The sequence below is a fragment of the Zootoca vivipara genome, chromosome 4 (genome assembly GCF_963506605.1).
Source record: "Zootoca vivipara chromosome 4, rZooViv1.1, whole genome shotgun sequence".
NCBI classification, from domain to species: Eukaryota; Metazoa; Chordata; class Lepidosauria; order Squamata; family Lacertidae; genus Zootoca; species Zootoca vivipara.
This window is the reverse complement of record NC_083279.1, coordinates 71830766-71845168: the sequence shown is the minus strand read 5'-3', so window position 1 is coordinate 71845168 and position 14403 is coordinate 71830766. Positions and strand designations below refer to the sequence as shown.

General features: G+C 40.8%; 1 protein-coding gene across 26 annotated transcripts in view; it reads left to right on the top strand.

Moving 5' to 3' along the window:
* Positions 1–14403, top strand: part of ZBTB20 (zinc finger and BTB domain containing 20) — a 496349-nt gene that overhangs the window by 456649 nt on the left and 25297 nt on the right. For 24 of the 26 annotated variants that reach the window (XM_035115418.2, XM_035115408.2, XM_035115410.2 and 21 more), the window contains one exon: positions 2428–2529. In XM_035115418.2, coding sequence (XP_034971309.1) covers positions 2465–2529 — 65 coding nt within the window. In that variant the 5' untranslated portion in view covers positions 2428–2464. The remainder of the gene's footprint in view (positions 1–2427; positions 2530–14403) is intronic. The other 2 variants (XM_035115413.2, XM_035115416.2) reach the window with 1 other exon arrangement.

Below are 14403 nucleotides of genomic sequence, written 5' to 3'. Positions count from 1 at the left end.
AGGTTTGGACCACATTCTAGTCCATTGGGTGGGGTTAATTTCGTAGCCTATGTCATCCTCCCATTGTTTTTTGATTATGTCAAGGGGGTCTGTGGGATTTTGGAGCAGTATTTTGTATATTGTGGATACCATCTCTTTGCTGTGTCCCTTTGTTGTTAGGAGGAGGTTTCTAAAGGTTGTCAAGGGCCTAGTTGCTGCTGGTTTTACTACTGGATTCTTTACGAAGGCATGTAATTGATGGTGTGTTAGCCAGGGCATTTGGGTGTCCCCTAGTTTGTCTTGTATTTCTTGTGTTGATGTGGGTTTGTTGTTTTTGTAGAAGCCTGCTAGACGATATAAGCCTTTGGGCTTGCCAGGTTTTTATCTGGAAGTTTTGTGCTGGAAGTTGGGGACAGTTTGCTGGCTTCTTCCTTCCATGCTTTAAGCATGGTCTGTGAGAACCTGTTTAGTGTTGTGGGGATTTTCCTTAGTTTGTTTGGGTATGCTATGGTGGGGGTATTTTCGATTATGTCTCTCTCCAGGTGTACCCATTGTTTTGTTTCGTCTTCTAGAATGTATGAGATTGGTTGGCGATGCAGTGAGGAGGCAAGGTGTAGGTATTTAGCGTTTATTCTTGTTCTTTTTGTGTGAGAAGATAAAGGAGTGTAATTTTTTTCTCCCATTTGCAGAGTTGGGTTGCGGGAATCCAGATGGGGAGGGTTTAGAATAGGTAGGTTAATTTTGGGAGGGTGATCATTTTGATCATGGCTATTTTGTCTGAGAGGGTGAAGTTGGTATTGTTCCAAGTTCTCAAGTCTTTGTTGATTGTCACCACAAGGGGTTGTAATTGTGGAGATATAGTTTGTTGAAGTTTCTGGTTATTTGTACCCCTAGGTATGGTGGCGCTGTGGTTAAACCACTGAGCCTAGGGCTTGCTGACCAGAAGGTCGGCGGTTCGAATCCCTGTGACGATGTGAGTTCCCGTTGCTTGGTCCCAGCTCCTGCCAACCTAGCAGTTCGAAAGCACGTCAAAATGCAAGTAGATAAATAGGAACCGCTACAGCGGGAAGGTAAACGGCGTTTCCATGTGCTGCTCTGGTTTGCCAGAAGTGGCTTTGTCATGCTGGCCACATGACCTGGAAGCTATACGCCGGCTCCCTCGGCCAATAATGCGAGATGAGCGCGCAACCCCAGAGTCGGTCACGACTGGACCTAATGGTCAGGGGTCCCTTTACCTTAGGTATCTGTACTTGGTGCGGCAGTTTTATCTTAGTGATGTTGGCAAATTCTTTTTGGATGGGGGGAGGGTGAAACACATAGCCTCAGATTTTGCAGAGTTTATTTGCAGGCCCGATACCATTGCAAATGTGTTGAGCTTTTGGTTAGGGTGGTTGCTGTGTTTATGGGGTCTGGTGTTGTGACCATCAGGTCATCTGCAAAGAGCCCTAATTTATAGGTTCTGCCTTTTATTTTCACTCCCGTGATGTCTGTGGCTGCTCAGATTTGGACTGCTAGAGGTTCCAGAGCCAGAATGAATAGGAAGGGAGACAGTGGGTATCCTTGTTTTGTACCTCTTTGGATTGCTATGGAATTAAGAGTCCATACTGTCAGTCCTGCATTTTGCTGAGGCATGGGAGTAGATTTGTTTGAGGGTTTGTAAGAAGATGGGGCCAAATTTCACGTTAGTACTACTACCGGTAATAGGTATATCCATTCAAGGCAATCAAAAGCTTTGAGGATGTCTAGGGACATAATTGTCAGTGGGAGTTTAGTTGCCTTGCTGTGTTCGATCAGATTCAGTAGTTTCCTAATGGGGTCAGTGACATTGTAACGAGAGACAATACCTTTCTAAAGGGACTTTGTAAATAAGGCAAAAGATTGGCATTCACGGTTTCTGTTATGCTTCGCCTGCACTGTACATCCAAATCTAATTAAGATTCCCACCAACCTCCGTAAGCTAATATTCAATGCACAGGGAAGAGCATTAGAACTTGGATATATTTGGATTCTACTCAATCCAATTAGAAACCTGAGAATTACTTTGCTGGATCTCAGTGCAAAGTTCATCTTGGCCAGCAGTCCATCTCCAACAGTGACCAGCCAATTGTTCCTTAGAAATTTCCAAACAAGGCATCTTAAGAATGCCCATCCTTTTTTGTTTGCTCACATTATGGTATTCAGAAGTATATCACCACCATGATAAATAGCTATGGATACCATGGGTATGTCCAGTTGTTGTAAGGTTATCTAACCAACGCTGGTCTCCACTTGTAATATATTCCTTAAGTTAATTGTGCATTGGCTGAAGAATGAATACTTCGTTTTCTATCCCAGTAGTGTTATGACTCACTTGTATCTAGAATAATTTAGTATGATTTACAAACTGTTTACCCTGATTCCAGATCATTTACAAATAACTCACTTATACTTCATTATGTTTCTTTCCAGTACAGACACAGCTTTTCTCCATTCTCTGCTCCAATGAATGTCTGCGCTAGGTCTAAAACTTGGAGTGATTTACCTGAAGAGTGATACCATCAAGAAACCACTGTAAGTTAACTGTGCACCCTGCGTAAAAACGTTGAGCGAAAAATGAATTTTGCAAAGAATTACAGGCTACCGTATACTCCCCCCCCCCAATTATTTGAGGAAATTGATCAGGTATTAAAAAAAAAGTTGCAGCAGTGTTTCATTTTTGGTTTCCAGTTTTTACTCCTCCTATGGAGGGAATTTTTCGGATTTCTGTCTGCTGTAGGCAAATTGAGTAAGTTTCTTAAGACTGTTCATAGATACATTCAGTGATCAATCATTAAAAGCAGTCATGAACATGTGCTGATTAAAAAGAAAAGAGTAGGTTAACACACTTCAGGAGGAATTCAAAGTTCAAGCTATTATGATTGTTCCATCAGCAAAAACATTCCTGCTTGCCAGATGGAATGATCTCCCCCTCCACCTGCCTCCAGAGTCAATATGGGAGGCAGGAGTGGGGAAAGCCCCATGGCACTAGTCCTGTGGTTTCCAGCAACTGGTATTCAGAAGCACACCACCTTCAGACATAGTCAGCCCTGTTTAGGGAAGTTTTTAATGTTTGAATGTTTTTGTGTTCCATTGGAAGCCTCCCAGAGTGCCTAGGGAACCCCAGCCAGATGGGCGGGGTATAATAAATTATTATTATTATTATTATTATTATTATTATTATTATTATTATTACTTTGGAAGCAGAGTATAGCCGTCATGGCTAGTGGCCATTGATAGCTGCCTCCTCTATGTCCAGTCCTCTTTTAAAGCTATCCAAGGTGCTTGCCATCACTGCCTCCTGTTGGAGCAAGTGCCATAATTTAATTATGTGCTACATGAAGAAGTACTTTTTTAATTTTAAAAAAATGTGTTCTGAAACTTCTAACATTCAACTTCATTGGATGTCCACGAGTTCTAGTGTTTTGGACCTCTGTACTCTTGATTTACACTTCATTTCATATGATACTGAAAAGATCTCCTTGCCTTTTCCTCAAATACACTGCTACTTAAACTTTCTTTTATTAAGAATGTTTCCAGTTTCCTTAGTTCCTTGTGGACCACAACATTTTTTTCAGAAATGCCACATGGGAGAATGCTTGGGAGGCTTCTGAATTAAAACACCAGTGTAATTGTATGGAATGAAGGGAAGGGGGTTTATATCTGTTCTGAATAATAGCGTCTCCACTTGATTGCTAAAAGCCTCAGAGACGTGGAACGTGTACAAGCATAGCAATGCCTACCTACTACCTGGCAACAATTCCCCTTCCCCTTCACCTCCATGCCACATCAGGGTGGAGAAAGCATGGAGTTCTAATTCATCATTTGTCCCTGTTTGACCCAGAAATGGCCTCTGGTATTTTCCTCTATTGTTTTTGCTGTGGTCAAAGTGCATACCAGCAATGGTTTGCATACTATGAATCGCTGCCTTAATGTACTGACTGAAAGTCCTTTTTGCCTGGCTTCTCTTAATTTTTCTGCCGTTGTCAAAGGAGCTTGATTCCTACAGTAGTTATAAGATAGTAGTCTGAACAACTCTTTGGTCCCTGTTCAGGCTTGATCTTTATACTTGTTTGGTCAGGTTGCCATGGAGAAGTGTCTGGTCTTTGCTGAGTTTGTTGTGTCTCTGAGTTAAGTATTACCTATCTGGAGGGAACTCACAGTCAGAGTTGTCTTTTCTCTCATCTATGAAGGGTTACATTTTGAAATAATTGGGAATATATGTCAAAATGGAGCTGCAATACTTGGCTTGACTTACCCATTAATTTCTGCTCAGCGGAAGTTCAGAGTCAGACTTTATCTAATCTTCAAAAGTAAATTCAGAATTTACACTATATAGTGTCAAGCTGTTAAGAATGTCCAGGAGTAAACATTCTGATCCATGTTCAGAATCAAGTCTTTGTTTTAGAAGCACATTTTAAAAACACATTCATGTTGTATCAGACAGATGGGATATTTTAGCAGCTGATCAAATAAAATTTGCATGTCTGTTGGAAACCAGAGTCGGATGCTTTAATTTTTGTTAGCACTATATGGTTATATATTTAGAGAAAAGTAACCCAACATCACCCACTAAGGAGGGAAGTCATCAGGGTTGTCTGAATGCTGAACTAAACACAAACACACACATACACATTTTCTGCCAATATATTATATATCAAATGAAGCAGATTTGCAATATTTGCTGATTTAGCACAATTCATTCCAATTCTGCTAGTCATAGGAAGCGGCAAGGAACTGTTTTGGGTACTAAAGGTTGGCCTCTTGACCTTGTAGATCCTGCTCCCCTCTGGCTTTCGGGATATTACCAAACATTATCAACATGTTGCAGCCATAAGTACTAGAACAGTGTTTCTCAACTGGTGAGGCACCCTCTCCCCCTGTGGGGGGACGACATATAAATATTTCAAGAGGGGTGTAAGTGTTTACCAAAATATGTACAATATATGTAAAATATTATAATAATAATTAAGTCACAATATTTCAATAACATTGTTAGGGAAGTCAGGTTTGAAGGGGGTATGGGATTTTTATGTTGGCTGAAAGGAGGCATGAGTTTTTAAAAGTTGAGAAACTCTGGACTATAAAATTATCTTTTTGTTGAGAAAGATTTACAGGATGCTGAATTCTATTTCAAGTACTAAGTTTTGTGCCTTTCCTTGATTGGAATCACAAAGTGCAACCCTGTCATAATGCTTGAAAATGAGTATAGGGTGATAGTTAAAAACAAAAATCTGCAATAAAAACAGAGATAATAGAACATTTAAAAGCATGGAGTTGACAATGCCCCAAAATTTGCTCCTTTCTCTCTCTGCAACATATGCCAACTAAACCACAACTCACTGCAATCCTTGATTACTTGTAAGAGAATATAGTACATATATAGAAGAAGAATTAAAAAAACAGAAGGCATCATTTTTAATTGAAAACTATTGACATTTTATGGGATTTTGTAAGAAGAGCAACAGCAACTGAGGAAAAGCTCAACAGATTGTTTTAACTAGGAATATTTCAAAGTGCTAAATATATACTGTTTGGTTAAATGATGATTAGCAAATTTAAGAACAATTTTTACAAATATTTGAAGTGTGTACTGTACCTATAAATGGGTAGAAGGCTACTGAAAGTGGTGTACAAAGAATAATAAGTTGTTGTTGTTGTTGTTGTTGTAGAAAACTGTCCTGTACTGGTATCTGGAATACTCAGATATTCCTAGTTAAATATATACAAAACAAAAGCAATGCCCTGGTCCTTGGAGATATGTAGGTTATGGTCTCCTCTATGTCTGTCCACTACAAATGTAGAGCGGCTAAATTCTGTCACATTTACATATTGAACTGAGATTTTAAAAACCCACCCAAAGATTCACATTTAAATATGTATTTCTGAGCCTATGATATCTCAAAATAACAATTTTTAAATTTCTATATATATTTTTAACCCAATAACACCAAAAAATAATTTTATTATTTTTTGGGTTGCCTTAGCCTTTCTAGGCAGCTTCCAACGAAGTAATAATAATAATAATAAAAACCCTCAAACATTAAAAACCTCCCTGTACTGGGCTGCCTTCAGGTGTCTTCTAAAAGTCAGATGTTTCTCTCCTTGACATCTGATGGGAGGGTGTTCCTCAGGGCAGGCGAAACTGCCAAAATAGCGAAGAACTGCATCACAACCTTTAGAGAAGAGCAAAATCCAAATGATAGCTACATTCCAAGCAACACATTGGTCCTGGAGGTGCAGATCAATTCAGCTCAGTTCAATTCGCATTGAAAATTGCAAATTCCTCAAATTCCCATAACCAAACATATCATAGGACTCAGGAGCAAGTATACAATCAGAAACTCAGGGGCAGCCCAGACTTTTGAATGGGGTCGAATCCAGCCAAGATACATGACAAGGCAGGGTGTCGGGTAGGCGTTCAGGCTTTGGGGAAATAATATCATGCACCCCTCCAATGAAAACTGAGCCAATGCACGTAGATTTCCATCAGATTAACATGTAGGACCTTGTTTACTGACAAATTCCAGAGCATAGGTAGTTGGAAGTAGAGAACAGAAGTTGCATTAGTCTGTTGCAGCAAAGCAGGCTAAAGTCTTGTGGCACTTAACTTGGCATAGCCTTCATTCAATGTGATTAAGTGGTGGTGCGGTTTGCATGCCTGTGACGGGGTGAGCTCCTGTTGCTGGGTCCCAGCTCCTGCAGTTCGAAAGCATGCCCAAAAGTGCAAGTAGATAAATAGGTACCGCTCCGGTGGGAAGGTAAACAGCGTTTCCATGCACTGCTCTGGTTTCAGTGCCAGAAGCGGCTTAGTCATGCTGGCCACATGACCCGGAAAAACTGTCTGCAGACAAACACTGGCTCCCTCGGCCTGTAAAGCGAGATGAGCGCCACAACCGCAGAATTGTTTCTGATTTAACTGTCAGGAGTCCTTTACCGTTAGGACAGGATTCAACTAAGTTATTGTGTGTGTGGAATGAAGTCTAGTTCCACAAAGAGATTCCCCCGCTCCCCTTAATCTGACGTGGAGTGCTGGTGGGACCCCCAGATCTGCATGCGGGAGGGCACACAGGAGGAGGAGAGGGGCGAAAGTCCCAATGCATAAGCAGACCTTATTCCTCATGTGCATACTTCATGTAGTGCTACCTTGAATGCCACCCTTAGTCTTCAAGGTAACACAAGGTTTTTGTGTTTTGTTTTGTTTTGTTGTACTTGCATCCCACCTTCTAGCTAGAAATATATTTTCGACTCAAAGTAATAGGATTTGAGCGAGTGAGTGACTTGTATAGTAATTTATTCTTTTTTAAAAAAAATGATTTACAATGTTCACAATGCAATACAATATGATAAAAACATATTAAAACAATGCACAATAGTAGTGCAGTAATCTTTTTTAACACACACACCAAAGCCTTGGTGACTTCAGTTTGCAGGTAATCTTGGCATGGAAAACCTCAGTGTTTGCCTGGTATTCCTCTTGGCTGTGTGGATGCTAGGTTTTCTTTTGATGTAGTCAAGCAACATGCTTATTTACTCCATCTGTTTACCCAGTCCCTTCTCTTTTCTTTACCATGGCTTTTAAAGGAAAGGAGAAGAAGGGAATATTTATTTGCTCTGCCAATTTGCTTTACTTGAGCTTTCATTTTCCAGATGAGCAGAAGCTTCATTGGGCTGTATAATTTTAACACTTAGGGCAAAGATTCATTTTTTTTCAAAAAAAAAAAAAATTAAGGGAGCTTAGCAGACTAACCTCTGGCAGGGTGACCAGGAGGAAGATTCTAAAGGAAATTATCTCTGTTTGTGATGTAGCCTTGAGCTAGCTGGTCCTCTGCTGCCCTCTGAAGGCTTACTGCTATAATTGGCAGCCACCAAGGTTTCACAAGAACTTTCACATGCTGTGCTCTCTCAAACATACCAGGCTTATATAATTTCCTTATATAACCAGAGACAATGTTCTTGATTAATAGAAAAGTGGCTTTGCTCCCTATTGTGTGATAAGGTGCTTTCCTGAATATTTCTTCATTTCTGAATCCTTTACAGTACAAAATTGTTTTTCTCACACTTTTGTGGGTGAAAACTTTTTCTGAGGGGAAAAGGGAAGCAGAAAATAGTATTGTTTTGTAAGATAAATGGTTTTGTTTTAAATGAATCTGTGCTTTTTTTGATTATATTTTTTCCCTCCTTGCACTCCAGATTTTGTATGAAGGTTTTCATTCCAGATTCCCTCATATTTGAATTTTATATAACTTCACCAATAAATATCTCATGATATATGTGTGTTAGCTGTTTACTTCTTCATACAGTGCTTAGTTAAACTATGGAACTCACTCCCACGGGAGGCAGTGATGGCTTTAAAAAAGGAGTAGACAAATTCACAGAGGACAAGGCTATCAACAGCTACTAGCCACAATGGCTATGCTTTTCCGTCACTGTCAGAGGCAAAATGCTTTGAATACCAGTTGTTGGGAATCACAGGTGACAGAATGCTGTTGTGCAGTTTGCAGGATTCCTACCGGCATCTGGTCAGCCACTGTGAGAACAGGATGCTGGACTCGATGGGCCATTGGCCTTATCCAGCAAGCTTGTTCTATGTTCTTATATGCAGACAAATCAAATATCTACTAGTTATATAGGTCTATCTGCCTTTCACCATCTCTCCACAGATATCCTTATTGATGTGTATAAAGCACAATTACCAGCTTGTGTTTCTCGCCCCTTAACATTCCTGGTCAAATTATTTTGTGTTAATTGTTGGAGAAAAACATTTCAACCTGTAAATAAAAAGAACAAATTGAGCTGGACCCATGTTTTTAAATATTCTGTTATCCAGCATTTATTCTTGCTTGTTATTTTCTCTGCCCTTGGAAAATTGTGGGGGTTTTCCTCATTTCTTTAAAACTGAACATTATTGTTGAGTTCGTTTTCTTGTTTTTATCATTCCAACTCAAGTCTGTATCTTTTCTGCTTTTAATCTCTTCTACAACCTGATCCTGTGCAGGAAGCACAAGGTGCTAGTTTTCACAGAAACGTTTGTCTTTGAAACCTACCCTTCCATCATATGGCATTGTATTTCTGATTTTTACTTCAGTGTTCCCATCCTCAAAAGATGCAGACATAAAAGAATTTGCTTTTATATCTGCTAAAGCAGTATCAACATTTATCCAGAGCATTTTATCTTCAAACCAGCTTTACAGAGAGGGATAGGGATAAACTTAAAGGTAAAGGTAAAGGGACCCCTGAACGTTAGGTCCAGTCACGGACGACTCTGAAGTTGCGGGGCGCTCATCTCGCTTTACTGGCTGAGGGAGCCGGCATACATGACTAAGCCGCTTCTGGCGAACCAGAGCAGCACACGGAAACGGCGTTTACCTTCCCGCTGGAGCGGTACCTATTTATCTACTTACACTTTGACATGCTTTCAAACTGCTAGGTTGGCAGGAGCAGGGACTGAGCAACGGGAGCTCACCCCGTCGCGGGGATTCGAACCGCCAACCTGATCGGCAAGCCCTAGGCCCTGTGGTTTACACCACAGTGCCACCCGCGTCCCTCAAGGGATAAACTTACAGCAGGGTATTTTTAAAGAAAGATGGTGTGGTGGTTTTCCTGATATTTTGGCACATGTGAACCCCAGGGCTAAAAGGTAAGATAGGGCACAATTCTGAACAGAACAGATTTTAAAACAAAAAGTGATAACATGGCATGTGTAACAAGTTCAAAATGGCACAGGAAAAGGGGGGGAGGCTTTTGTCACACATTTATTTGAATACTCATCTGGGTCCCATAGGTGACAAGGAATTCCACCGAGAGTTTGTGGAATTACTGAGTGTGTGCGTTGGTGGAAAAGGGATGGACTGCTGTCTCTTCTCTGCCTGCTTGCTGGTTTCCATGCTCAACACTGAGAAAGGCAAACCTGACTGAGTAAGGATAGATTGTTCCATCCCTTTTCCACCAACCCATTTGTGGCGTTTCACCTCTAGGGGCTTAGAAAGAGTTAAGTTGCCAGGGAGGTAAACGGCCAACGGGAGCTCTCCAGGCAGAAGCAGGGATATATAAGGGGAAGCAGGCAGACAGGAGGGAGAGAAAAAAGGAGATAAAGAGAGATAAGAGGAGTTGAAGGGAGTTGGTGTTGAGTTAGGAGTTGGTTGGTTATTTGCAGAGAGAGCTGGTTTAATATATTGAGGAGGAGAATAGGTGGTGATTTTAGTCAGACAGGATACAGAGTTGAGGGATTATTTACAAATATTTATTTAGTTGACTTTAGCAGTAATAGGCTGGTAATTTATAATTAGAGGTAATAGGCCGGTATAGGAAACATCTGAAATTTGGAACAACCTAAGATTTGGACTGCAACCATTAAGCTTATGAACACACAATAAAGCAACTTCGTTTTATTTTACCTTATCCTGGTCTGTGGTGTTTTGAGGAGGTATTTATTTTGTCGCTGACACATCACCAATAGACCGTCAAACGTCCGGGGGTGATGTGCAGGTCAGAGTGACCGCGACACCATTGTATATCTGAGCAGCTGTTGAGGGGGAAAAGGTCCATGGGAAACTAAGCATACTGGCAGATAATGGATGAAGGGATCAATTCCTTCTCCACCAGGCTACTTAGCAGTGAGGAACATTTGGCCCTCCTGGTGTTGTTAGATTCCAGCTTTCATCAACCCAAGCCAGTATGGCTAGTGTAGACTGCCCCTTAGCTTTTAAGTACTCGATCTTGCTCTGGTCTTAAAGGAGAAGACTCATAAAAGTTTTTAGAAGGCTTCTCCTGCTTCCCTTTTCACTTCCTGATCTCTGCAACCAAGTGCTTTAAATCAGTCTTGTCTTGTCGCTTCCATTAGAAGCACGGGGACTCTCTTAAAGTGTCCCTAGCTAGATGACCCAGTTCTGTTGGGGGTGGGGCAGCAGGTGTGGATATGAAAAATCAATAACTATTCAACAGTAAAAACAGCTGGTGCTTTATTTCTTAAGGAAGCACACAAACTGGTAAGATGCCCGTGCCCAAGAAATTAAACACTGAGTATTCACCTGCTAAGTTCCACAGATTTATTCAGAAAGATTTTTTTTTGCAGGCCAACACAAAGGGGTTTTTGGTTTGCATCCTCAGTCTTGAAAAGTTACTATTAATTATAATTTTTTAATACCCTAAGAGTACCCTATATTGATAATAAACCTCTGTCCCGTTTAGCTTATAAGTTCAAAGAATCTATATTCCCTATATGCTACTGACTTAAAATAAGTAGTAGTAATAACCCATCTGGTTGGGTTTCCCCAGACACTCTGGGCGGCTTCCAACAGAAGTATTAAAATGCAATAATCTATTAAACATTAAAAGCTTCCCTAAACAGGGCTGCCTTCAGATGTCCTCTAAAAGTCTGGTAGTTGTTTTTTTTCTTTGACATCTGGTGGGAGGGTGTTCCACAGGGCGGGAGCCACTACCGAGAAGGCCCTCTGCCTGGTTCTCTGTAACTTGGCTTCTCGCAGCGAGGGAACTGCCAGAAAGCTCTCGGCACTGGACCTCAGTGTCTGGGCAGAACGATGGGGGTGAAAATGCTCCTTCAGGTATACTGGACCGAGGCCGTTTAGGGCTTTAAAGGTCAGCACCAACGCTTTGAATTTTGCTCGGAAACGTACTGGTAGCCACAGCTCCCAGTGACCACAGCTGCTTATTCCTTTTCAAACCAGTAGGCAACAACTTATTTCAGTCCCTAATGTTCTCTTTTAAGCAAGCCACATTCACCATTGCATCTGTGAAAATATGTTATTAAAATTCACTCCATTCAGCTTGGTCCAATGACCTAGTGGTGGTAATCAAAAACGTGTCAGAGCAATAAATAAATAAACTGATGGTCACCTTTCCCATGCTCACAGATTCACTCTCAAAAGTGTGCTGCGTAACAATCTCAACTAAGGGAGCTGTGGTTTCTTGAAACAAGCCAGGATAAAACCATAGTTTCATATCCAGGCAGCTCAGAAACCACAGTTTAAAGAAGCTGAAGTGAGTTCAGACATAAGAGGAAGCTGTGGTATGTTTAGAAATGGGAGCTTAAAATTCCAGTCTCCTCTTTGTGGTCACAAAAGGAGAGAGGAGAGGTTAGTGTGCAAGCTTGAGGTTCATGTAGGCTTGTTTGCATAGCAGGGAAGCCATGTTTTCCCATTAGGTCTGAACCAACCCATAGTGTCCAGCTGGCTTTGTTTCCTGCTGCAGAACAAAGATAATATGAACTGTTCTTCAGAGGTGCAATCAGTTAATAATAGTAGTAGCTTTGGAGTAATTAGATTGATTATAGTAATAGAATATGTATAATATTTTTCCCTCCAAGCTGTTATTGGAGGGTGGATAGTAGTTGTAAGAACCACTCTGTTGCACCAATTGTTAATGATGTACAATTCTAGCAGTGGTATTTACTCTGATGTTAAAATAATAATAATGAGAGAATGGTACAGTATCACATTTTCACTAATGTAAAGGTGGAGTTTGTAGAAACAAAAAAAATTCCATTTTTCCTTAAAGAATTATAAGTGCAACCAACAACCCACTGAATTAATTGGCAACTATTGACAATAAATTTCATATTTATTAGTAAAAATGTTCTTTATCTTGTCTATTTTTATCTTGTCTATTTTTAAAATATAGTAATATATGTTGGAAGGAGTGTTGTTTTAATTGATTGCATTGGAAATACATCAATGCAGACCACTAAAATACAAGGTTATATTGTGCTGTACTGGAATAGCCTTCTTCATCCCAGTTCTCAAGTGTAGCATCATACTATGTGGATTGCCATGGAAACTACTTGGGCTCTCTATGTCTACTTCCTTACATAAGCATGGCAAATTGTGTGCAATAAGAAGAAATTTTAGCACCTGGACAGAGGATTGGCTTCAGACCCCTACTGTACCACTGTGTAATATGAACTAGCATTTTTTGTTCCACCAATGTTCAATGGCTTTGCAATTTGCAGTATCATATGCAAAAGTGGGACGCGGCTGGCGCTGTGGGTTAAACCACAGAGCCTAGGGCTTGCCCATCAGAAGGGCGGCGGTTCGAATCCCTGTGACGGGGTGAGCTCCTGTTGCTCGGTCCCAGCTCCTGCCAACCTAGCAGTTCGAAAGCACGTCAAAGTGCAAGTAGATAAATAGGTACATCTCCAGCGGGAAGGTAAACGGTGTTTCCATGTGCTGCTCTGGTTCGCCAGAAGCGGCTTTGTCATGCTGGCCACATGACCTGGAAGCTGTACGCCGGCTCCCTCGGCCAATAATGCAAGATGAGCGCCGCAACCCCAGAGTCGGTCACGACTGGACCTAATGGTCAGGGGTCCCTTTACCTTTACCTTTACCTTTATGCAAAAGTAGATAGAGCTTCTGTACTTTTCACAATTGTGTGAAGTGGAACCTTTGGCAGGCACCACTTATGTAGAAGTGAGAAAAACTGCACCTGTAATATTCTTCATTTTATGCAACTATTAAAGATGCAATAATCTTTCATCCTTTGCACCACTGTGCCTTTGTACTTACTCTGTTTTCTCCTGGATTAGCTGCTGTTGACTATTTCACCTTTTATGGCCCATTTGATTCCCAGTGTGGCCAGTTCCTGAGTGGAAGGAAGTGGGGTTTTTTTCTTAACAGCTTCAAGAAAGGCGGGGACTAGCAAGTTCTCTGAGCAGGTTTCAGAGTGTTCCATGAGCAGACTTGAGAGTGACACATAAAGCAGAGATGCCATTTTACTGATCTTGGTATCAAGCACCTTCTGCTTCAGCATAATTTATTTTTTAAAATATAAAGAATTATGCTACACTTTAGAAATCACTTGCAGGGAAATAATTTTATCCAAAATTCAAAGAGAATGGAAGGTAATCTGAATTTGAAGTCCAACCAAGAAACTCAGTGATGGCCTTGACTGCATCTTTAGCGATGTTTTTGCCATTTGAGAAAGGATAGGGTGCATGTGTGACAGTGCAATGAGCTCTAACTGTGGTGGGGAACCTGTTGCCCTCCCAATGTTATTTGACTCCAACTCTCTTCATCCCCAGGGTCATATGTTCCTCAACACTGCTCTGCACTAGTAAAAACAACTGAACTACATGTTTGTTGCCTATATTTGCTCCTATACATCTTCATCTAGGTGTGATCAGTTTAATGAAGATTTCTGGTGTACATAAGCATGGCAAATTGTGTGCAATAAGAAGCATTTTTAGCACCTGGACAGAGGATTGGCTTCAAACCCCTACTTCATGTACCACTGTGTAATATGAACTAGCATTTTTTGTTCCACCAATGTGCAATGGCTTTGTACCACTGTGTAATATGAACTAGCATTTTTTGTTCCACCAATGTGCAATGGCTTTGCAATTTGCAATATCATATGCAAAAGCAGATAGAGCTTCTGTACTTTTCACAATTGTGT